The sequence below is a fragment of the Apteryx rowi genome, unplaced genomic scaffold (assembly GCF_003343035.1).
Source record: "Apteryx rowi isolate R43461 unplaced genomic scaffold, aptRow1 scaffold_115, whole genome shotgun sequence".
NCBI classification, from domain to species: Eukaryota; Metazoa; Chordata; class Aves; order Apterygiformes; family Apterygidae; genus Apteryx; species Apteryx rowi.
In genome coordinates, this window is record NW_020447364.1 from 1,663,668 (window position 1) to 1,687,197 (window position 23,530).

Sequence of the window (23,530 nt, forward strand, 5' to 3'; positions counted from 1 at the left end):
TCTCCCGGTAACCTTGCTATGACCTGGTTATCTGTTAGAACCACAAAGAATTCAGTCTCTAATTAGTCCATCTGTTAACTATTGAAATTCATGGCTTAGTTTTATTGTTTGGGTCTGTAACATAACGCTGAATGGTCTCACCTGGCAGCTTATTTCTTATAAAGCAAATGTGCCTTTCCAAGAGCCATTTTGGTGCAGATAACTGTCTTTTCAACAGTGGACAAATGACTCTGTCTAGCAGTCTGCAGTCCCCTTCGTGCCCTCACTGAAATAAATTGTAGATCTCCAATAGCTCTGGGCTTAAGTCAATACGATTTAACGTACATTTCTTTATGTGATATTCTTTAGAGTTACACTGTAAGAGCAGATGGGAAAGTTTAATAATGATAAATGAGTTTAGTGTTTTCACATAGCCCTAAAAAACAATGAATGCTCTTTATTAAAGATTAGAGGGATTTTTACATATTTGCCAAAGAGTGATTAAAGCTCTAACTCTGATCCTCATAAAGTCTTGCTTTTAAATTCTTTTTGGACTGTTTGTTAATGAGGATTCAGAGGAATTAGGGGCCATAAATTTCTTCATTCTCACTTAAGTGAAGCCACAAAGTGATTACTGGATATATAACGGAGGACTGGACTGGAGTTTATCAACTGTGTTGCCCCAGGACAATCCATCTCTGTGCTTATTTACTGCAGTTGTGTGTCTCATATGTAATAAGATGATGAGGCTGGGTAGGTTGTGCTCATCAGTGGATTTTTAAAGGTTGCAGATGCCTAAATATATGTGGTAGGTCTCAGTAGCACTGTTCACACGCTTTGAGTCAAGTATGTGCCTGAATGTTTTGTTGGATCAGACCCGTGCTTGCTACAGTCGGACACAGTCATTTGCAGATGCATTTCGCACAGCCGTAACAGCCTGCCATTGTACACATGCTCGGCTTTCGTAAAAGGCTGGCTCCACTGGTGTGCGCAGTTGCTTTCACGTTACTATCAGTGTCTGAATATTGACATAAACACTACACATTCCTGCAAACCTCGAATCCCATCCTTTTCTCCTTGCTCCTGCAAGGAGTCCAGAAGATACTAAGTCAAAGCAGTGAAGCCGGCACCAATGCCATTTCAAAGAGAAATTGCCAAATTGGAAAGCCCTCCGAGTGCTGCAGGAGCTGCAAGCCCGCTGTGCGGCAATTTGCCTAGCAACAGAAACACACGCTCGCAAACACATGGGCCCAAATTCCACGTCCGTAGTGTGGCGCTGGGGCTAGCGAGTCCGTCGGTCGCATGGTTTATTAGGAGTTACGGAGAGAGAAATGACAACAAACCTGATACCTGCATGCAAACAGATATTTTTAAAAGCTGAAGAACAAGAATCCCCTGGAGACATCTGTGTCCTGCAGGGCAGCCTACGGCTAGCTGAGGTCCACGAGCCTTTGGGGGCGAACACCCCTTCCACAGTTCCTGACTTTGACACTACAATCTCTTTGCTACCTTCCTGAATTTTAAAATGGGATAGTCCAAACTATAGACCAGTTAAGACTAGGGCTTGTTTGGCTTGGCCTTAGTATGGGAAGGAAAATGATTTTTCTTGGGGAGTGATGAAAAGGAAAAATGTTTAAAGTTCATTAACCTTTGGTACGGATAGCAGTGTCCTTTAGACTACACGAGAGCTATTCTTAGTCATGATGTTTACATGGTTATTTTTTACTGTAAGGGAATACAGTAGTTCCCACTAGTGGTGAAAAGATAGAACTTTTTCCTTTTCTTTTTCTTTTCTTTTTTTTTTCCTTTTTTTGGCTTAACCTAAATGTGAACTGTAAAAGGAAAGATTTTGCATTCATTCCTTGTCTTCCTGTCTATGCTATTTTGTCCTAATTTCCCCAAAAGCAAAAATTATATCTATAGATTGTTTCTTTACTGGCTAATTAAGTGTTATACAACTTTGCTCTAAAAAACTCAGCAACCCATTCTGTGTATTTGCAAATGAACTTCACTGATTGTCATTATTGCTATAGGGTGCCTGCAGAAAATCCCATATAATTAAGCTGTTGTACTGCCACAGCACAAGAGCTGCAATTAGTAATGTGATTTACACTTCTTTTACCATTAATAATATGGAAAAATCAACATTATTTTCTTGATAATGCTTAGGAGAAATTAGAATGAGGTGGACATGATTAGGAAAAGAGATTTTAATGTTATGACTTGTTAATGCAATAGCCCTGAGCTAGACATCAGAATGATTGTCCTTGCACTAAACTCATTTGCTTCAGTAAGCACAGACCTCTGCACGCAACAAGACAAGTTGGGAGGAAATTGGATAGATGGCAGGGATTTTGGTGGTATGAACATTTCAGTGTCTTTCATGTGTCGAGTACACAAACTGAATCCCTGCACTTTCAAGTATTACCCTAGAGGCAATCTGCATTATTCAAAGCTTAACTATGGCTGCAGAACACTCTCTGACATGAAAGCAGGATGCTAGCTTTACATGAACTTTCATATTTACATTAGTAGTAAATCATATTTACTTTTTTCCTCCCCTCTGTCTTTTTCGGTGGGAGAGAGGGCGTAAAATGGGTAGGAGGGAAGGGGGAGGAGGAGAGGTGTCCAGCAGAATTGTAAGCAAAGCACCAGCAATAAAGTCTGGTCTTATGAGACTGCCCATGAATAGGAATGATAATGAGAGCAGTGATGAGCTGCAGGTTTGTGTCTTTTAGTAAATTATCTAGCAGGCATTTACATTTCATCAATTGTGCTTTTGCATAATAGACCGAAGTGCTGCAACAAAAGGAGGCACCATAAAAATGAGTAATTTCAGTGACCTTCTTGGTAATCGCTCTTATAAAGAATATCTTGGAAGGAGTTGAGTGATTCCTCATGGTGAAGCTGTTGTGAAAAGGAGCCCCCGGCCTGCGAAGGCTCCCTTTTGACAAATGCCTTCCAATGCTTTCTTCTGGCCACTCTGAAACATGGCTCGTATCCTGTTTTCTCCATCTGAGCATGGTCCTAATTGTCAGATGTCAAAAGGCAACAACCATTTTCTTTTTGCTTATCTCCTGATAACATTGATTCGCAAACAAAGGATGTGGCTTCCATTCTGAAAACAAAGGAAGCATGGCCTAGCTAAGGATGCTGGATATAATGCACATACTTCTCCCTGCCAGTAATAACAAAACATCATAAATAATGTAGATGCTGGATGTGAAAATGGAGAAAGGGGAATACTCTGGTACTGCTGTGCCTGGGTATGGCACTTACAGGATCGCTTCCCTTCTTGACCTCATTGAGGCCTTGACTTCTTGTCTAGTTTTTCTCTTGAATTTCCCTGACTACCCGCCAGTTCTTAAGATATTTTGACTTCAATGTAATTTTTTTTATTCTTTTTCCCTTTGGGGTTGTGTCTTCATGGTGATTCTGTGGGTTTTTTTCTCTCTTCTCCCCCCAACTGTCTTTCTTTTGAGGCAAGTCCTCAGCTAATGAAAATCACTGCTGATCTTTTATTGGCCACTTAGAGTGATGCTGGTTTTCACCAGCCAGGAATCAAGCCCATTTAATCACTGATCTATGCCAGGCCATGATCTGGCCCTGCATTTTTGCGTGGTCCCCTCTTCTTTCACAGGCAGCTCTCTCCTTGTTTGTCAGGTCAGGGAACCCACCAATTTACCGTTTCAGCCCGGGCCCGCTGCTCCCAGGTCCCTGGCCTGACTCCTGCTTTTCTCCTCTTCTGCCTCTAGTTTGCTGTTTTCTTTTACTGTAGGCTGCTGCTTTATATCCAATAGCCAAATCCTACCCTGATGCAACTTTTCTCTCCGTATGTCTTTCCGTGTAACAGTTGGGGAACTGGTGGGAAATGTGATGCTTTACTTACATCCCTTCTGCCAGCCAGGCAGCCATGTGACTCCATTAATCGTAGTGAATCAGTCCCGTAGCCTTGGGCTAGTCACGGAGAATTTGGGATTAACCTTTTACTTCTCTCATTTCTTCTTGTGCTGATTCTCTGAAGTCCGAGCGGTCCCGTGCCCCTCGCTGTCCTCCCCATGACATGGGGGCCCATATGAATCCACAAGGTGTTTTGGCATGGGACAGCCAAAGGCTGGAGAGAGGGCATCAGCAGAGAGGATAAAGGCTTCTGTTGTTATCTCCCTGATGAGATTAATTTTCTTTTTTCATCTTTCTTGGCAGGATCAAAATCCTGGAATCGTTGCCAGGCTTCAGGAGCCGGGCTCCATCCCAAGCGGAGGCTCTGTGCCGGCACCAGCCACGGTGAACGGGTACACGATGAGGAACCATTTACTGAAGCAGCAAATAATGAAGCGCCAGCTGATGCAGGTACGGTGCCGAGCGCCTCTGCGGGCTCCCATGCTGTCCGCCCGGCGGGGAAGGACAGGACTGACCGGAATGGGGAAATCACCAGTCAGCAAACGCTAAGGAGTGACCCAGGAATTGCCAGGATGAGTCAGACCAGGGCTGTGGTTAGTCCACTCTGTCATACCCGAGAGAGGCAACGGCCAAGTGCTGCTCAGCCAGTGTGAGTGCTGCTCTGCCCACTCACAGGCAAGGGGGGACTTCAGTCACCTCCACGTCACGGCCCTCATCCTTGGTGAGCCCCGGAGCTGGGGGGGCAGGTGCTGAGAAGTGAGGCCTGAAGAGGGAGGGAGTCAGCCCCAGCAGGGGCGTTCTCCATCCTTGCCTCTCGCTCTGGTTCCCTGGGGATTCCCAGAGCAGATGATAAAGCTCCAGTTTGTGCTGGATGTGGCTGACCCCTACAGAGATAGGAGACGTCCTTGTACGAGGCCTGGAACATGCTGTGTGAAGAAGCAGGGATGGGAGCGATCCCACAGGCAAGTCGGGTGCACGGCGCAGAGCGAGCGCCTGTCCGACTCCTGAGCACGCTGCTCGATTTGGAAAGCACGCTTTCCTTCCCTGGCTGGGGAAGGAGATGAGCAGGAGCTCAGTAAACCTCCCCACCAAGCACTGTCCTGCTCTTTGATAAAATTCCCTTTCAAAAGCAGCTCTGCCTCTTTGTCAGCAGTTGACTTCAAGTTCATCTGGCTGCTCGAACATGGTGGGAGTTTGGCCAGGCCTCAGCTTGCAGTGTACATGGAGAGTTGCCCCAGTCACAGCTGCTGCCCACAGCAGCGATGTGAGTGCAGTGGGCAGGTTCTGGGATTAAATGGTGGGAAATACAAATCAGGTCACTTGGAGAAAGCCAGCAATGCCTTTCTCAGAGGCATTTCTAAGGATCCCTGACTTCCTGTGGTTCATTGCTCTGTTTTGATTTTAAGCGGCACCTAGCACAAGAGGTGATCCACATGAGCAGAGCCATCCTCCAAGCAGGGTAACGGCCACCAGCAGCCTCCTGTTCGTCCCCTGTGGGTCCCTGAAATGTTGCCACAGATGCTGTTCATTAATAGACTCTGGGCACCTTTTGTCCCTGGATCTGGTACTTCAGAGAACACGTCCAAAGAGTCAGCGCAAGAGGCGCTGGGGAGACGCCAGGATTGCTGCAGCCCTGGGTGTGCTGCGCTGCTCTCGCAGCCCGGTGAACCCGCAGGTCTCCATGTTCGTCCAGCTCCCCACTGCCTAGGGCGGCCTGCACAGCGTCTGCTGACGGCTGCGCTCCTAGTGCCGGGCTCTTTAAAGGACACCTTTGCAAGAAGGGGCCTGTGAGCAATTAAGATCCAGTCTGAAGGGAACTGTCTGGGCTGAGTCTCTGCAGAGGGGTGTGTGTGTATGTTTGTGTGTGCGCTGGAGAGGCTGTTAATGCTGACAGTGGCTACACTTCAAGTGTCTGCTGCTATTCTTGTTTGTCGAGAGACTGCAACTTGACTATTACTCCTCTTGTCTCCCAGGAAAAGCAGAGACAAAACATGCTGGGAGTAACATCTGAGCAGAGGAGTTTGTTTGTGGCTCAGCAGATGAATCAGTTTCAAGGTAAGAAGGGAAATGGCATGCTATTAAAAGCCTCGAGGAGCCAGGGTCTGGGGTCTGATTAAATACAGGGCTGTTAATGATTCTCTGCCCTGAAATAAAAGCATTCCGCATTTTATCACATAACGTGAGATTCACCCATTTCCTTATCGCTCCAGTAGTGACTGTGTTACAAAGCATGCAGAGGAGAGGCCCGTGTAATGAAAGAGATAAGTAAGGAAGAGCAGCTTGTTAAGGAGCTGCCATGTTTCCAGGGTGAACGTGCGCTCAGTGGCTAACGTGTCTCTTTGTATGCAGCTGTGCAGCAGCCGATTCCTACTGAGTGCAGCCAGCCGATGCCAGCGCCTCCAGCCAACCACCGCATGCTGCCGTCCAACCCAGCCCTGCTCCAGAGCACCCTGGCCTCGGGCATTGCCCCCGCCACGGCCAGCCAGAGCAGTGGGACGATGGTGATGATTCCACACAATCCTGGCAAGCAGCAGGGGATTTTTCCGCCTAATTCTGACTTTAACATCCCACTGCGGCCAAGCCAGAACTCGCTGGGCATGAACTCGGGATGCCAAACAGTACATAGCCACTCTGCTGTGCGGCCGGGAATGGCAATGGCAGGCTTTAGCTCTGGTTCCTTAGCAAATCACTCTGCAACTCAACAACACTTGAGACAGCCGAGTATGCCAAGAATCCCTAACGTCTATCCCAATTCATCTGCCCAGATGTGGACACCAACTGCCGTGCCAAGGATGCCAAATCAAAGCCAAATGGATGCCAGCATGCAGCAGTTCTCCAGTAGCACTCTTTTCTCTAAACAGAACGTGAGACCAAATACATCAGGTCAACAGTTTTCCCAGCAGGCCGTAGTGCCACCTAATCAGATTGCTCCCAGCGTCCAGGTCAGACAGATGCAAAAACTAAGCATGGGGCAGTCTGGCCAGGGCCTGAGCTCAATGAGTAATCAGAACTTGAGACACAATTTAACCAGAGGACCATTGCCAGCTATGAATGTTATGAAATCCATGCCACAAGGAGTGTCCGGTTTTAACCAGCTCAATCCTGCCTCAGGCCTTGGCCCGCCGAGTTACCCTTCCGCGGGCCAGCCATCCGATACGTTCAGCCGAATGAGCGCTGCCGCCGAGCTGCCACACTATGACTTTGTGCCCCAGCACAGTAACTCCATCATGCCTGGCAACTGCAGCGACACTGACTTCCTCGACTCTCTCATGAAGAACAGCAGCAGCAATGACGAAGAGTGGTTGAACAATTTGACAATGATAGACGACATTTTGGGACAGCATGCTCAAAGCTCCGGACACGTTTAGCTGAGAGAGAAGCAGTCTCATTGTAAATAACATGAGTATGACTTTTAGAAATAAGAGACAACCCATGAAAACAGCCCCGTCTTTCAATACAGAATGAATGGACTCAGCCAATTCTTTGCCTGCATCAAAGTTTAATATTGGCAGTTTTTCAGATGACTGTATATATTTGAATATTTTGTAAATTATGTTTTCCTAAAACTTAAATATAGAAGTATTTATACTTCTTTGCTGGACTGTTTGTAAATAAATCTATAGCATAACTTTTGGTTTTATTATAGGGATTTCATTATACCTTGTTATAAATATGCAAATAATATTGTTAGTTTCAGTAATACTGTGTATTACAGCATAAAATACTTATGTTTTTGACATAACTTAACACATGAGCTAGGGGTGTCATTGCAACCAGACTAAGCAGAAATCAAATGTGGCATCTGTTCTCCCATATCAAGACGAAAGATTGAGGAGTTGCATTAAAAATATATATAAAAGAAACTGCTGATTCACTCATAGCCTCAATCTTGCAAACTGTTTCCGGTGTGCAAGTCCCATCAGGGCTGTCAGTGCGTTCAGGGATCTGCCCGCAGAGACCCATTCGCGAGATCACAGGGAAGTTCTCAGCTTGATACACTCCGGCATCAGTGAGACACTGACAGTGCGCAGTCTGTTGTCCGGCAGCGGGTATGTGCTTGTGATATTACAGCTGTTGACGTGTGCATGTGTGTGCGTGCGTGTGTGTGTGTGTGCGTGTGTACTTTGCAGCCAGCTGGGGAACTGCACTGCGTGAAATGAGTTACACCGAAGAGGAAATACTGTTCGGACGTTGCAAAGGCTTCCTGGCGACTGTATCATCCAGTGAAAAGGTAGTTCTGGTATGCACACCTCTGCCATGTATATTTGTAGTGTACAGGTGATTTGTTCCTGGTTTTAAGGCTTTTCATAATTTCTGTTTTAATGTGAGACTTTTTTCAGAGGAAAAGTCTATAAACATTAATAATTAATTTTTGATGTTTTTGTCAGCTACTATTGTCCTATGTATATTTAAGAGTCTGTTTATAAAAGATTCACTGTACTGTAAACTTCTTAAAATGTTCATACTTTGTGTAATCATATTTTAATAGTCACGTCATACTTCGCAATACATTTGTAATATAATGTCAGCTTCAAGCACAGAATGTTTTTTTCTTCATACCATAATAAACTGCCAGGGGAAAATTGCATATATTTTATGTGTTCATTTCATAGCTACAGCATTTTGTACCTGGAGATATTTGAATTAATTTGATTTGTCCAGGATGCTACAGTGTCAATCTAATAACATGTACAAATGCGTATGTGCTATTACTAGAAGAAAAGGGCTAGAGGACGAATTTAGGATGGGATTTCTTAGGTCCACTGTCCTTTTTCTAATGTAATTATAGATGAATGTAAACATATTCATCTCTGTTTTTACATAGCACCATGTTTATTTAGGTGACAGTTCTTATTATTCAGAAATTTAACAATCTAGATTTCAGAGCTACTTTTTGACAATTCCTTATTTCCAAATGTAAATATCTGCTGGCCTAGATAGAAGATAAAGCCTTGCCCAGCATGAGGAAGAGCAGAGGGGTTGTACAGGTTGTTTTGCAGTGCCGCGTCTACTCATTTAGCAACTTCCGTGAGGACTGTGGAAGGCAGAGCACTTACTTAATTCATTTAACCCAGAAATGTGTGATGGGAGAGCTGACACCTGCTCTGGGGAGAGCCAAGAGGACGGAGGTGGGATGGAAGGGTAGGAAGAAACAGGAAATACATACACAAATAGCACCTGTAGTTAAATCTGCCTCATTTAAACAGAGCCAGAAATGATGACGGCTTTCTAGGAGACTTGTGTAGACGGCTGGTGCTACCCTTCGCCCCAGGCAGCGTTGCAAGGAACACCACGGGCATGGCAAGCCGGAGGAAATCCCCCGGGGACAAGTGTCCCCAGGTTGGTCCCTACTGGAGGGAGGGATTTGGTGAGATCGTCCCCACCGTGGAGTGAGTTCTTCCTCTCTAGAGCCTTTTTCTCCAGAGCTAGGTGGCAGAAAACATCTCTTGAGGTCAGAAGTGAGAGGGGTAGTCAGGATGTACAGCAGCCAGGTGCAAGCTCTGCCGCGGGGGCCCAGGTGGGCAGGAGACATCGCCCCAGTCGCAACCACGCTGGGCCTGCCAAAGGGCCCCGGAGGGACCGCGGGGCTTCCTGGCGGCGAAGGCGCTCCAAGGCGAATGATCCCAATGGGCTTGGCCTGGAGAAGGGCACGTACTCACCTGAAAGCAGGTGGAGAAGGACAGAAACCAGTTTCTCAAGCAAAGTGAATCAGCCCCACCAAGCAGTTGCCCAAAACAGGCTGCAGACCTCAGCGAGTCTCTGAATCGGACTTTGCCTGCTCGCCTCTGGACGGCGGAGAGGGGGATAAAAGCCTCCCAGGGCGTCTGCGGCGAGGACAAAGGTGAGCTTGGTTACGAAAGCTGGCGGCTCGTCAGCAGCATCTCTGCTGCACGGCGTGCTGGCAGCGAGCAGCACTGGCTGCCGTCGGCACGCACCGCCGCTCCGGCAGCACCTCGCTCCCTCCAGGTGAGCTGCACGGCAGGCCGGCATGGCAAAGACTGCAGCACGCACGCATTTCTATTGGTTATAAATATAATACGAATGCTGTATTGTCATTCTTCATTTTGTTTTTGTCAATGAACCTTTCAGCTTTTCAGTTCTGCAGGGTTTTGGTTCCAAACACGGTCGGGGAACGTCTTCAAAAGCCAGCTGTTTCCCACAGGATTTGTAAAAAATGGTTTGTCTTGTACACAGGCTGTGCAGACACTTGTTTTCACTCTGACTTTTTGCCTAGCTTTTGAGCCAGTAGAGCTTTTCACCTCTCCATACCTCCGTTTCTTGTGTCTTGAGTGGGAACAATAATATGTCTTTACCTCACAGGGGTGTGGTGACGAGCCAAGACTGTAAAGTGCTTTGAAGGGGAAAAGGGCCAAGGATCATTATTATCTTGGAGTCTCTGGTTGTACTTGTAAGTGCTCTTAATCAGATCCCTTTGGGGGTTTCCACATACGGCCAATGGCAAGTGCCCTGCCTGGGTTTCAGCCCTGTAGCTGGGCTACTTTCCCCCTCACGTCAGCACGCAGGGAGGTTCGCGCCCGTGAACGGCATGCAGAGATGTGCAGGGAGGAAAGCATGATGATGCTGTGTACATTGCAGCAGCTGGAGCATTAGCTCTCCATTCGGATTGGTATCCGACTGCAACAGCTAATATATCTATCACAATAAATTGTTTGTTTTATTCTGCAAAAAATACCTTGTTCTGTACTTTGTCTTCCCATTTTCTTCTATTTAAAGTGTGAAAATGCCAGAAGGCTGATTCCGCCTTTGCTTTTGTGGTCCACATCACTAAGGTAAATAGTTCCAACTAGTGAGAGAATTAAGGCTAAATACGTCCACATGGTTCGCCCATTGCGTTTACTGGACCAACAGATCACACCACAAGGCGTATGTAGACCTACACCACAAGCCAGATTCCGCTGCCTTGCAGACCAGTGCAAACATGGACTAGCTCTACTGAAGCCAGTGGCGTAGCATGGGATTTACATAAGCATAAATAAGAGCAGCAGTTGGTGCTGTGGAAGTGCAAAATGTATTAAGATTTCTAAAATAGCTACAAGGAACGAAGTGTCTGACAGCACTTGCTGTTGAAAGCTATCATTTATTTCCCAAACAAGTTACGTCACCAGACTGCCCTCATAATTATGGCCATGAAAACAGAGGCAAGCCAGTAAGCTTTTTCCTCTCGGGTTCTAAAATAACACCAAATGCCTATAAAGGCCAGACTTTCCAAAGACCTGAGCTCACTAAGAGCTTGTCTGTCTGAAAGGTTAGTGCCATAGGTAAGTAGGACTTCAAAACTCTGCAGTTACTACAGAAAAATTCTTTTTGTGGATGCTATTAATCTAAAACAGTCCATTTTGGATGAAGCCAAAACAGAAAAACACTCATTCCTGTAAAAAGAAAGAAAATCCAGCGAGCTCCTAGGAATAGATGTCATGGGAGCCCGCATCAGGCAATTTCCCCAGAAAGCCTAGCCTTGACTTACGCAGCCCCAGAGCTTGGCTCCAGCCCGAGCGCTGCCGCTCTGCGGCTCTCCGGGATTGATTACATGTCTTGCTTAAGAAGCTTTCAACAAAGGAAGCTGCGCTGATGTTGAAGTGTAAGGTCAAGTTCTCCTCTTATGTAGGATGTTGTAAATCAGGCGCTATTCCACTGACTGCGGCAGAATAACCCCTGATTTACACCTGCCAGAGAGCCGGAGCAAGCGCCCGGCGGCAGAGCTGGCACCTGCCCCTGCGACTCTGGCACGGACGACTCCACGTGAGGATTGAGGCACCGAAATGTGCACTGCAGCCGAGGAAGAGCCACTCGGAGCCAGCGCTGGATGAGGACAAGGGAAGGCCTGGGGCTGACTGGCCAGCCGCTCTGCCAGCCCCCTTGCCCCTCCTGCAGTGTGGCACTGGGGCAGCTGGTTTGCTCTCCCAGCGGATGCTTGGCCCTGGCACATCTGGCACATCTGCCCAGACCAGCTATGCAGGCCAAGCTCAGGTGTTGGTGCTTAATATCAATTTAATGCCTGTTTCAACTTCTGTTCTCTGCTATACAGATAAGAAATTTTAAAAAGAGGCATCTGGAGGAGAGCGGTATGTTTTAAATACCAATAAGGGTTTCCCCCGGGCAAGCTAAAACATAAGTACTCATTGGCAGCTGCAGAAGTTACCGAGAACTTAAGACTCCTTCTGGTCAAGAGGCCTCATGTGTACGATCCTGAATAAAACCAGGGAAAGGCACCTTATTAAAGAAGCCCAGCTCGAACCAATAGAGCTCCATTTAATCAAAGCCATTTTCTTTGCTCCCTTCCCGCTCACTTGATGGTTTTTGTAGCACTGCTAGGAACAAATACGCTGTTTTATACATGTCTTAATCCATTTCCCGTTACGCAGCAGGTCTGGGACTTGGCTTTCATTCCCGTGCTGCCCAAGGCAGCCGCTTGCCTGACAAGGCTGGCCCTGTCGCGTTGCTGTGCTGTGCTGTGCGCCCCGCGTAGCCAAGAGCCCATGACCATGTGCATGGTGGAGACATGGAGTCCTGCTTCTTGGGGCTTTCCTGTGCTCAGGAAGTAGGGACAGTTGGATTTTTTTTCTCTTTTACTCAAGTTTGGCATGACAGTGGTGTGTATTACATCACAGCTGTGTGTCAATTAAAATAACCCACAGTTTCAGCACCAATTTGTCCCCCCAGCCCAAAGGGCCCTTTGCAGCTGAACTCTCGGCTGCTGGTTTCACATGTGTTGGAGCCAGAAAACAGCCAGAAGCTCCTGAGGTTTGTGCATCCCCTATCTTTCATCCTTATCAAGTTTTATGATGCTGCAGCTTAATGACTAAGATTTAAACAATTTGGTGGGAAAAAAAGAGACCATTTTAAGCTCAAAGTTGGGCTTGTATCAAAAAGGATGTTACATTTTAATTGTTCTGACATTGGCTTAATCCCTTTTCAAGGCCTGACGGGATTCGAGTTCTGATCCTGCTTGGTTACGTGCCGTGGAGTTTCGCTGTGTTTGATGAATGGCTGAGACAGACAGGACCGGAGCAGTGGCAGGAGGTAGTGAGATGGTCTATTTTCACTCCCTGAGGGGAAATCAGCCCCGAGCTATGAAGCTGTGAAATCTCTTTTTTTCCGTGCTAATGCAGTGCTGTGCTTGACTCCATCCAGCTGCAGAAACATGCTTTGTTTCAAGTTTACACACTGCTCCTCGTCAGCTCTCCCTGCTTTGTATGGCAGTGAGGAAACAGAATTAACTCAGAGATCAGGACCCGTGTTCCTTTCTCTTCTCAGCCCATAAATTATTATTCTCTTTCACCTATTAGTTGACTACATTATTTATCTAAGTGACTCCCATTAACCTACTGTTTAAGACTCACATTCTTTAATAAATATATTTATTCTCTTGTGCCCTTTCAGGAAGATTATGATGTCCACTTAACAGTGGGGGACTGTGAGGCACAAAAGGCTAAAGACTAGAATCCCAAAGATATTTAAGTACCTAATGGGGCAGGCAGACACCACTAGGATTTTTTTCAAGTGTAGTTAAGCAGAGCAGGTAGCCACATCCTGCAGCCAGTGGTTTGTATTGCCTTTGGTAGCTCTGCACAAGTTTGGACTCTGTTTTACAGATGCATGAGGATAAGCTGGTTGTTTCTGTATGGACTATTGTGGACAAAACGTGAATATGAGTCAGTCCCCTCTGTGTCTTAATTTTCCAACCTCAGGAGCCAGTTGGCTCACTCCAGCCTGGGGAGAGCGTGCAGCCTGACAGGTAGGCAGAGAGGAGGATGAGCCATCCATCTCACCTATCTTCTGTGCAAGCGTTTCTCTTTATTCAGCGCCTTATTTCCAGCTTCCTGAGACACATCATACCTCACCCCTCCAGAAGGGTGTGGGCTCAAAATGAAAATGTGAAGTTTCATTCTGCTTGGCCAATATTCCTGTCAACAAACTCTATGAAAGTATCACCTGTGTTGTCTTGCAAAGCAGGTGGGGTCTTACTTCTTTTGCTCTGCACCTCCAGATCTTTACTCTGCTAAGGTTTTTGGCTGATGATCTGTGGTTGGAAAAATGTGGTAGTAGCCCATGGTACAACACACTAATGCAGCAAGTTGCTAGCAGGGTAAAGAGGACCTGGCGAGGACAGAGCAGGAGAAAAAGGAAAGATCTGTGTTTTGATCTATCTCTAAAGGAAGCAGAAAGTGCCTGTTTACAGCAGGGAAGATATATACCTATTTAGCAGGGAATAGCCTGGATATAGGCTCAGTTCAGCATGGTTCCTTCACTGCGGGCTCTGGGCTCGGTTGCTGCTCAGGGTAGCAGGGTGCAGTTTTACCACACTAACGCCAGGCTGGCTTCGGTCATGCTGTCGGAGCAGGAATGTTGTGAATATGACATTGCCTGGGGCTGACTCTGAAAGGAGAGAGAGAGAGAGAGAGAACAAATGCACTTGAGACAGATTTCATGGCTAGGACTTCATTTACAGCCTGTGTGACCCCTCTGCGCAGGGATGACCTTTCCACAAATCCAGTGGCATGGCCACCTCCCCAGGAGGCTGCGCTCCCAGGGCCAGCACTCAGACAAGACTGGACAGAAATGCTAATGGTGTCCATTTGGTAGTGGGGAGAAGTGAATTGCACTGTGCAGGCCTGCACAGCTGATCTGCCATAAGAGATTCCGTTGTCTGCCGAGCCCTTTCCTTTGACAGGAAGGCTTTATAACCTGGTGATCTGTTCTTCACAGCAAACGTGAGGCTACCAGGTTCTAAGCCAAGTTCTGTGTCTCAGTTTACCTACCCATAAAATTGGGATATTCCATCTTCCACAAAGATAGTTTGAGGGGTAACTCACTGATAAAGTGCTCTGAGCAGCTAGGACTGTAAAAGTGCCAGGTACTATTATTAGTCCCATGTCTTTGCTTTACTGTGTCAGTCAGATCAAAGAACCTCCTGGTACTGTAGCACCCTCCTGCAGCACTCACGCCTCACACAGTACAGGCCATGCAAAGCAGATTAGCCTACAGCTGGCCTTTTCAGGCCAAAAGCAGCAGTTCCTGCGGTCTGCAGCGGGTGACTGAGTATCTAAAGAAAAATTTAAACCAAATACTTGTAAATGCTTGACTACAACAGGCTGAGTTTTGCTGCTTGAGTGACTGAGAACCCAATCCCCTGCTGAAAAGGGAAATTAGTTTTTACACCAGTGCATTTCCGGGCAGACTCTGAACCTACCTGGAAAACTGGGTTTTGTTGATGTCTCACAATTTATGTGGGCAAGTGTGCATTTGTAATTATTTGCATCCACTCAGAGGTATCTGCCTCCCCTGTTCTCAGTTCTTGCCGTAATGTGTTACTTAACCAGTTGTTCCCTGAACAGCGGAATTGACTTTAACTTACAGATTTGTACTTTGTAGCTGTCTGTTTTTAACTGAAGTATGCTTAGTTTTCTGTTATCTCCTCATATACCTATACATTTCCTTTATTTTCTTCCCATAGTCCTTCACACACGACATGATGGTAACTTGTGGACTGCCATGCCAGTAAAGGCGGGCTGATGGGAATCCCAGGTGGTAAGACACAAACTTGTGAGTATTTGGAAAGTGCTCCTCCCTCTCCCTGGCTGTCTACTCTATGAAACTTAATTAGCTTGAGACCCCTACTGTCTCTTGAATTTGGTACAATTAACCAACAGTTCAAAATTGTTCAGAGGGCACACCAATGCAATCACAAAGTGATTGCATCAGACTCATTTTCAGATGAAACTGGGTAAAAGTGAGTTGTGAAACAAATATAGCATTCAACAGAGAGGCGCCACACATTATTTACTAGATGTATCAAAAAAGGTCATTGCATCCTGGAATGGTTAGCAGTGTGTAAACCAGAACACATGTCTACATTTCCAGCTGCGATGCCAAAAGCTAGCATGCTAAGCCATGTGTAGAGCTGCTGTCCCTGGTGCACTCTTTTCAGGCGCTCTCTAACTCATGGGGATTTATGACTGCTTCATCATTTTACCCACAGTTGCAGCATGCAGACATCTCCATGATCAGCTGCTTTAGAAGCTCAGGTGCCTGACACCTCTTGAGCTTCTTATGGATGGCTAATGTAGCCAAGAGTGTAGCAAGACACCATCTGCAATCGTGCTTGGCCTTGCATGAAATCAGACAAGGAAGCTCTTTTCATCTTCTTGCACCTTGAGCTCTGATCCCAGAATAATGTTTTCATTTTAATTCTCTGTCAGTAGGTAATTTTATTCCTGGTGTCAGCATCCACAATAAGCATGAAGGGAGTTTTGCTTCTGGCTGTGGCAGTAATGATAACTGCAGTATCTCTTGTCTGTATCCTCAAACTTAAACTGTAAGCTATTCGAGAGAGCAAGCATCTTCTTTGTGTATTTTATGCAGTGCCCAACACAATGAGGCCCTCGTCTCTAGACAGTACCATAATACTACTAATAAATAATAACTCAACACTGAGATTAACACTGCCACACAGAGACTTTCTGATTTGGTACATTAACTTCTTATTCTTTTCATGCTGTGAATGTAAGCTGTAGCTGGAGATACAAAGTGCTGTGAAGATTACTGTAAGTACTCTGATCTTCTGAACCCTGAATGGAGGTCACTGTTGTATAATAAATTGCATTAAAATATAAATGAAAAGAAATCATGTACAATTTTTCCAGCAAGAATTATTCACAAGAAGCTTCATGGAAGAAATGGCTGCGTTAACTCAATAAAAGCCATTATTTCTTTTAGGTCGCTGCTTGAAGCTTTGCTAATTGCCTGAAGAAACCTATATCAGCATCTGATGTGATATTCAGGGCTTCTGAAGACCCACTTGTCTCAGTGATTTTGCAGAGCTGAGAGGGGTTTTGTTTCACTCATTAGATAAACTGAAGAAATTCTCCTTCATAATAAAATGATTTTCTCTAACTCACCAGAGTAACACGATGAACCAACCTAACTGATCAACAGCAGCACAGCTCTTTCAGTACCATGGGAACGCTTCTTGGTCCCATGGGAGTTGACAAAAAAGCCCTCATTGTCCTCCGCAGAAGTCAGAACAGATTATCTAAGGCCTTAAAGCACCATCTAAAAGGGTAAGCATCATACTTGGGGCCCACCATGTCACTCACAGTATCAAGTTCCCTGACACTGCCTATTATATGGCCTTCTTTTCTGCTGTTTAGTGTTCCAGCTAGACCGGGATACACTCAATATTCCTGCAGAGTGATGGTGATGTTTGTCCAGGCTGAAAGTTTTGAAGATTTCAGTCATTTCTGTGTTTGAGGTTAGGAAAAGTACATCAATTTAATTTTTTCATGTTACTCACATCTCCCTCTTATATAGTAATGAATGAACACATGTAAATGGAATTGCTTAGGCTGGTGGGCTACAACCATCCCTCACATGAAGAGTCCTGCTAACATAATGAATGCCAGGCTGTTTTTAACCCTGCGAATAAAAAGTAATTTTCTGTAACAATGGGAAAGGAAAGTGTACCTATGAAACCCAGTTTCTTCTTTCTCCCCACTATGACATATTTAGGGAAACTGAATATGGTAGCTTTTTTTTTTTTCATTATAAAGAATAATGTGTTAGCATAACAAAATTAATTCCATTTTCCCTACACAGGGAAACATAGTCAGGGGGAAATTTAAATTAAACCAGAATCAACCCAGCATGAGCTTTGGAGAAGCCAACAGTAACTGTGTTTGCAGTTCCCAGAGCTATGCATTGGGAGTCTATGCTCACACAGGCTTGAGTCCAACCTTAAGTTCATCAACAGCACCTGAGAGTGCAGAGAATTTCAGCAGAATTAACAGACCAGCTGGGCCATAGAGAGAGAAATCAGTAATGCTCCAGTTGGTAGGGGTGCCCAGAACAGCTTGCCAACTCATTGATTTCCTGTCCTGCATAAGCAGCCACCTCTGTTGATGATGTGACACCAAATGCTATCATGGAAATCAAGCAAAATTTTATTCTGATCTAAAGAGAAGCATGTTTTTAAAGAGGAAAGAGGAAGGTCTTTCCCAATGGTAATCTTCCTGTAAGCTCCTTGGTTGAGTCCTGTGACCTGAAGACTCTTGGCCATTCAGCTACAACAATCTGCTACCTGGCACTTGACTGAATTTTAAAGCTAACTCCTCTTCTTTGGTGGATGTCAGCTGAGAGGGGCTGTGCTGTGTTCTCGAAGTGCACAAAGATCCCACTGTGAGTAGTGAGTGCTGGTGGAAACACTGCCCTTCCTGCCATGGCTGTCAGCCGCCTGCACTCTGTGCTACGAAACAAAGAGTAATTCTGAATAGAGCATGCATTAACTTTGTTCTGTCAACCAGTCTCTGTTGTGCTCACTGGCATAGTGTCTGAGCACCTTGCTTAAAATATCTCTTACGTGCTGAATTTTATACGTGATTCAGATGCTGCTGCGCTTTAAGTTGTACATGGGTGGACCTTGCCAGGAATAGAAAAAGGGGAGGGGGGGGAATTTTCCCATTTAACAGAAGTCTTTTACACTGTTTGAAGCCAAAATGTTATCTGTTTCTTTTAACTTTATTTTAACTATTAACTTGAACCAGTATTTTAACTTTAACCATTTCACTGCTGCAGTCTCAGCTGCCCTGTGTCACCGGAAGCCTACTGTGATTTAAATGAAGCATCAACCCTTCAAAGAACTTCGCTATGGCACAGACCAAAAGCAAAGCACTTAACAGGTATTAGTCTAAAAGGTTCTTCTGTTTTATGAGCTATATTTACACATTTAACAGGTCACTTTACATTTCAGTGCACTAGAAGCTTATTCCTTTGTGTGCCATTTAATTTAAGAGGATTTCCTTCTCTTTCTCTTAATTTAGGGCATTGTTCTGATGGCACTAAAATTAATTCCACTAATAGTTCTGGTAATTCCATGGATATTACTAACTTCCATTTGTTTGTTCCTTTCATCCAAATTCATTCCAGTGCTCTTAAAAGCTTTTACTTACTATGCAAATTAGATAATGATATATGTAAGAATGAGTTTGCCTTCCTCTGAAATGCAGCTACTTCTCAGATAAAATATACTAACTGCTTCTAATATTTGCATGGAAAAAATAATGTTTTTTTTTTACCTGAATATGAAATCAGCAAGTACCTGATACTGATTTTCTCTGTCTTTGAAGACAAAGAAACAGCATCTAACAGGAGATCTTTTCAACGTCTGTCTACTAGCCACTGATATATATATATGTATATGAATGTTTGTGTGTTTGCGCATGTATGTATATACATATATACATATGCTTCAGTTGTCATGTGCCAGCTTTTGGTGACATTACTGTGCATGCAAAACCTTGGTTTCTGAAAGCTAGCTTCCGCCTGGTTTCACAATAACAAGTATGTACATTCAGCCAGTGTTTCTGAAAATGGTTCCCAAAATACAATTGCTATTTCCAGCCCTTGGGATTCACAGGATCCAGAAATACAACAAGCCTCTTACATAACTCACCTTATTGCTATTGTGAATCAAGCAGCAGAAGGAAGGTGTTTTTTAGGGTGCTATAGGTGTTTTTTATTTGGTAACATGCTACTTTACAAAGAAATGATTAGGCTAATCAAGGGAAAAGCTAGACAGAAATAGGTTAAAGAGGACTTAAAGTAGAGCTTAATTAAATCTGGCAGTCTTTATTTAGCAGAGACAAAAATAAACACCAAGTTAGCAAACACAGAGGACAATAACAGGAAACAAAGTGTGTAAGTAGCACAATGTGACAAAAGCAAAAGAATCACTGATGTACCATATCTTTTCGAATATCTAGCTAGTAAAAGGAAAACAAAATGCACACACGAACAGATACATATAGACATACTTACAAATATATATGATACATTTAACACTTCATTGTCCTTTCTATTTTATCTGTCACATCAGCAACTATAACTGAGAGAAAAATTTTGCTAGGTAGATGGGTATAAATCATCTTTAATTCGACCTATGGGTTTGATTTAAACATGCAAACTCCCCATCTCCACTTAGTTTTGCCCCTCTGCTTTATAGGATAGTAGAAAAACAAGTTAATATTATGATCAGGTATGATTATGCTCCCAAACTGCACAGAGTTATCATCAATCTCATAATACCTAGGTTTTCCTTGGCATCTCAGTCTCATACCCATACATATTATCTGCATTGCCTTAGCGTACAAGATCCTGTTATGGATCAGAATCCAACTCAAAGGATGGTCCCTGTCCTAAAGACCTTGCAGTCATAGCATGAAATGGGAGAACTGATGAGTACAGATAGAAGAGGTAGCATGAGAAAATATGACACTATATTGTTGACATTACATGAAAGAAAGTTTTAAGAAGGGTTTTGAAGACAAATAATCAGATAACTTTGTGGCCGTTTACAGGGCCATAGAAATAAAAGGTAGCCTAAGAGAATGCACAAAAGAAGTTGCTTAAAAACGTTACAACTGGGTTGTGAAAGTTGGCACCATGAGCTGATCAAAGCTGTGGTTAGATCTCAGCAGTGAATAGAAATGGTAGGTAAGGTGAGGAACAGCTGTTGAGGCCTTTCAAAGTAAAGACATGTACATAAGGATTGACATGACAGAGAAGGCTGAACTAGTAGAGAGATGGAAAGAGGTGAATAGCATGGTGAAAATGACAGACTAAGAAAAATTATCTTTGTAGCAGCATTCTCAAAGGGTATGAGCAAGACAAGGTTATATTTTCCAAGGCTAAAGAAGACAATATTGCAGTAACTGAGATTCGAGAAGATGGGAKTTTTATCTGTATGGATAGACTTAGACATAGTCTAAACATAAAGGACTAGGGAAAGGTCTGAGTCAAAGGCAATTACATGCAGGCAGATAATAATGTAATAGATGAAGTAGAGAGTACTTGTGGGAGAAGACTCAACTCTATTTTAATTATGCTGAGCTTAAAATGACATTAGGGTTGCCAGTTAGCCAGTTTTTATCCAGATGGTCCAGGGATTGGGGGCTGGACTATTTGTGTGCTGTCTGGGCTGATTATGACCCAGGCACCATATGCCACAATACAAAAGAATGAGGAACAGGCTCAGAAATACAGAGGTAGCCTAAACATCCCAGATCCCCACCCATACACAAAACTTAAATAATGTATGTTCTCACAGGTCCAAATAGTCATCACGTGACTCATCAGTCAAGTGACTCAAAGCACATATTTCTTACAGTTCACATCTTCATGTGTCTGACCATGCAGGTGTGGGACTCACGGGGCATTTGTGATTGCGTTCAGCAGAAGGTGAAATCCTGCTAAAAATTTGTAAGAAAGTACTAGAGACACAAGTGAAGAGTTTAGTTTGGCAAGCAAAACAATGTGGAGTAAAGAGGCATAGCTGTGAAGTCTCTGACAGAATTTGTTGTTTGAACTGTAGTTGTGGGTCACACTAGCTGGGAGTAAAATGGAGAGGGACCAGAGGAAGGGATCCAAGAACAAAAACCTGGTTAATATCTACTGGAAGTTGGAAGACATGTAAGGAGAAGCCCCTCAGAGATGTGCAGGTAGATTTGCTAAACATGCAGGGAAAAAAGGGAAAGGACAGAGTCGTGAAACCAAGGGAGGAGAGTATTTCAGTTGGCAGATCAAGGTGGAAGAATACTCCCAATGATTAAAGGTCATATGAGCAAGAGGTTGTTTTAGACTTTGTCTGTTCAAAGAAATGCAAGGGACATAAGTCAGGTTGGAAAAGACAAAACTCATGGCAAGAAATTTCAGAGAGCAATTGTGGAGAGCACTTTCAGTGATCTTAGAGATGAAGAGTCAGAAATGAGTAAGGTCAAAAAAAAAAAAAGTTTCTGGTCTTCATAATGCCAGAAGAAAGCTTCAAAGTGTGATCTGAAGGAATCCTTGAATGAATGATCACATAAGAAGGATCCTCTGTGTGTTTGCACGCTCACACACATATATATATATAAACCAATACATTGATTAACAGTGTACAGTTGGTAATACCATAATGGAGTCTCTCCACTCAGTCAGTATATATCTGCCCCTGGGCTGCTGTATCACCATGTATTCAGCCAGTCAGAGCAGTACTTCAAAACTGTACCAATGAATTTTCTAGCTAGTCATTACTGAAAGGATGATGTCAAAAGAAGAAGAGCATCAATGGAGAAGACAACAGACAAGATTATCTGCATGAGGGAAGTGAACTAGTATGTCATCTCCTTTTGCTTACTGCTTGCTTCTGTTATTTATTACTGTAAGGCACACAATTCCATGTTTATTGTAGAAAAATATTATTTACTCCAGAAACAATTTTTCCATCATAATAGGCACCAGCCCAATTCCCTTGTGGGTTTTTTGTTCTTGTTTTTCTAAAGTTTCTGGAATTCCAGATGTAAATTGTTGACAATAAAGGAGACACCAAAAGTAATGAATAAAATTAATTTTAAAAAGATTGTCTTGCGACTCCTTCTGAAAGTACATCTTGTCTGGAACAAAGGCATGGTTCACCTCAAAATGTAGTTAGTTGAGAGTCAGATCTTCAGACGGTGTGACTACTCGTTCATAGAAAACAAATGACTGGCAAAATTATACTGGAGAAAGATTTTTAAGGTAGATGCGGAAAAAATAGAGACTATGGTTGTAGCTATGATGCCTGCAAATTGGCAGGTGACGATTTTCCTTCCAAATGAGGACCGAGCTAATCTCGGCACAGTGCTACTCTGAATTGCGTACTACTGGAGCTATGGGATGTGGGTTAAACTGAACACCAAGATTGTAATCACTGGGGATCACGAAGGAGCCCGGTGTGCTTTTTCAGTTTTTTTTGTTTTTGACCTGCTTTTCCTGAGAGCAGGGAGCAGGCTTGGCATACCGCCCTGCACTAGCAGGGACACAAGTTACAGAGCCAGCCACTCAACCAGAAAAGATGGACATCGTTGTTTTATGACTCACTACATGGCAAAGTCCTTTTCCTGTCAGGACGATGGAGCACAGGGCACCAGGCGGCCGAAGGTCCCCAAGTGGCCACCTCGCCCTCTAGTGATACAATATGGCGGGCTAAGAATCTTTTTCATTTTTTTGATCTCACATTAATAAACCTCCCGATATCGGCATGACAAATTGTTTTAATTATTCCTATTATTAATTTTCATTTGTGGTTGGGAAGTGTCACGAAGGCCTGGCATGTGCGGGGGTCTCGCCGCATGAGGGCCCTTCCAGCGCCAACGTCAGTCTGCACGTGAAGGCCCAGCAGCGTGCTGTGGTGGGGCGCAGCATGGCCACCCGCCAGCCCTCAAAAACCATGCGCTGCCATGAAGAGCGGATTTTTAAAAGAAGAGTCGCGTAGGCGCCCTTCAGTTTCTCACGGTGTGTTTTCGTGCCTCCCCTCACGCCGAAGGCCTGGAAACGTAGCCTGTCTCCCACAGAGGTTTAGTCTCCTCCCAAGACCTCTGTGAGTATTAACGGTCATTTATCGATCGTTTTGATCTGCTGCTGTGCTTTCCCTCCGTGCCCCCTCCCTCTTTTGTTCGGGAACGCTCTACCAAGGGGCGGCCCTGGCGGCAGGGCTCCGCGGCACCGCGTGTTTCTCGGTAAGCACACCGCGGCCCTTTGGCGGCACACGCCTGTTACTGAAACGGCTTTTCGGGCCCGGCGGCCGCCGGCAAGGGGCGCGCGAGGCGGCGCCCTGCCG

General features: G+C 44.7%; 1 protein-coding gene across 2 annotated transcripts in view; it reads left to right on the forward strand.

Annotated features, from left to right (window-relative positions):
- The window catches only part of MAMLD1 (mastermind like domain containing 1), an 82,661-nt gene extending 74,206 nt beyond the window's left edge, over nucleotides 1–8,455 (forward strand). For both annotated transcript variants that reach the window (XM_026080216.1, XM_026080226.1), the window contains 3 exons: nucleotides 4,183–4,329; nucleotides 5,853–5,934; nucleotides 6,229–8,455. In XM_026080216.1, the coding sequence (XP_025936001.1) occupies nucleotides 4,183–4,329; nucleotides 5,853–5,934; nucleotides 6,229–7,247 (1,248 nt within the window). In that variant the 3' untranslated portion in view covers nucleotides 7,248–8,455. The remainder of the gene's footprint in view (nucleotides 1–4,182; nucleotides 4,330–5,852; nucleotides 5,935–6,228) is intronic.
- The last annotated feature ends 15,075 nt before the right edge of the window (nucleotides 8,456–23,530 follow it).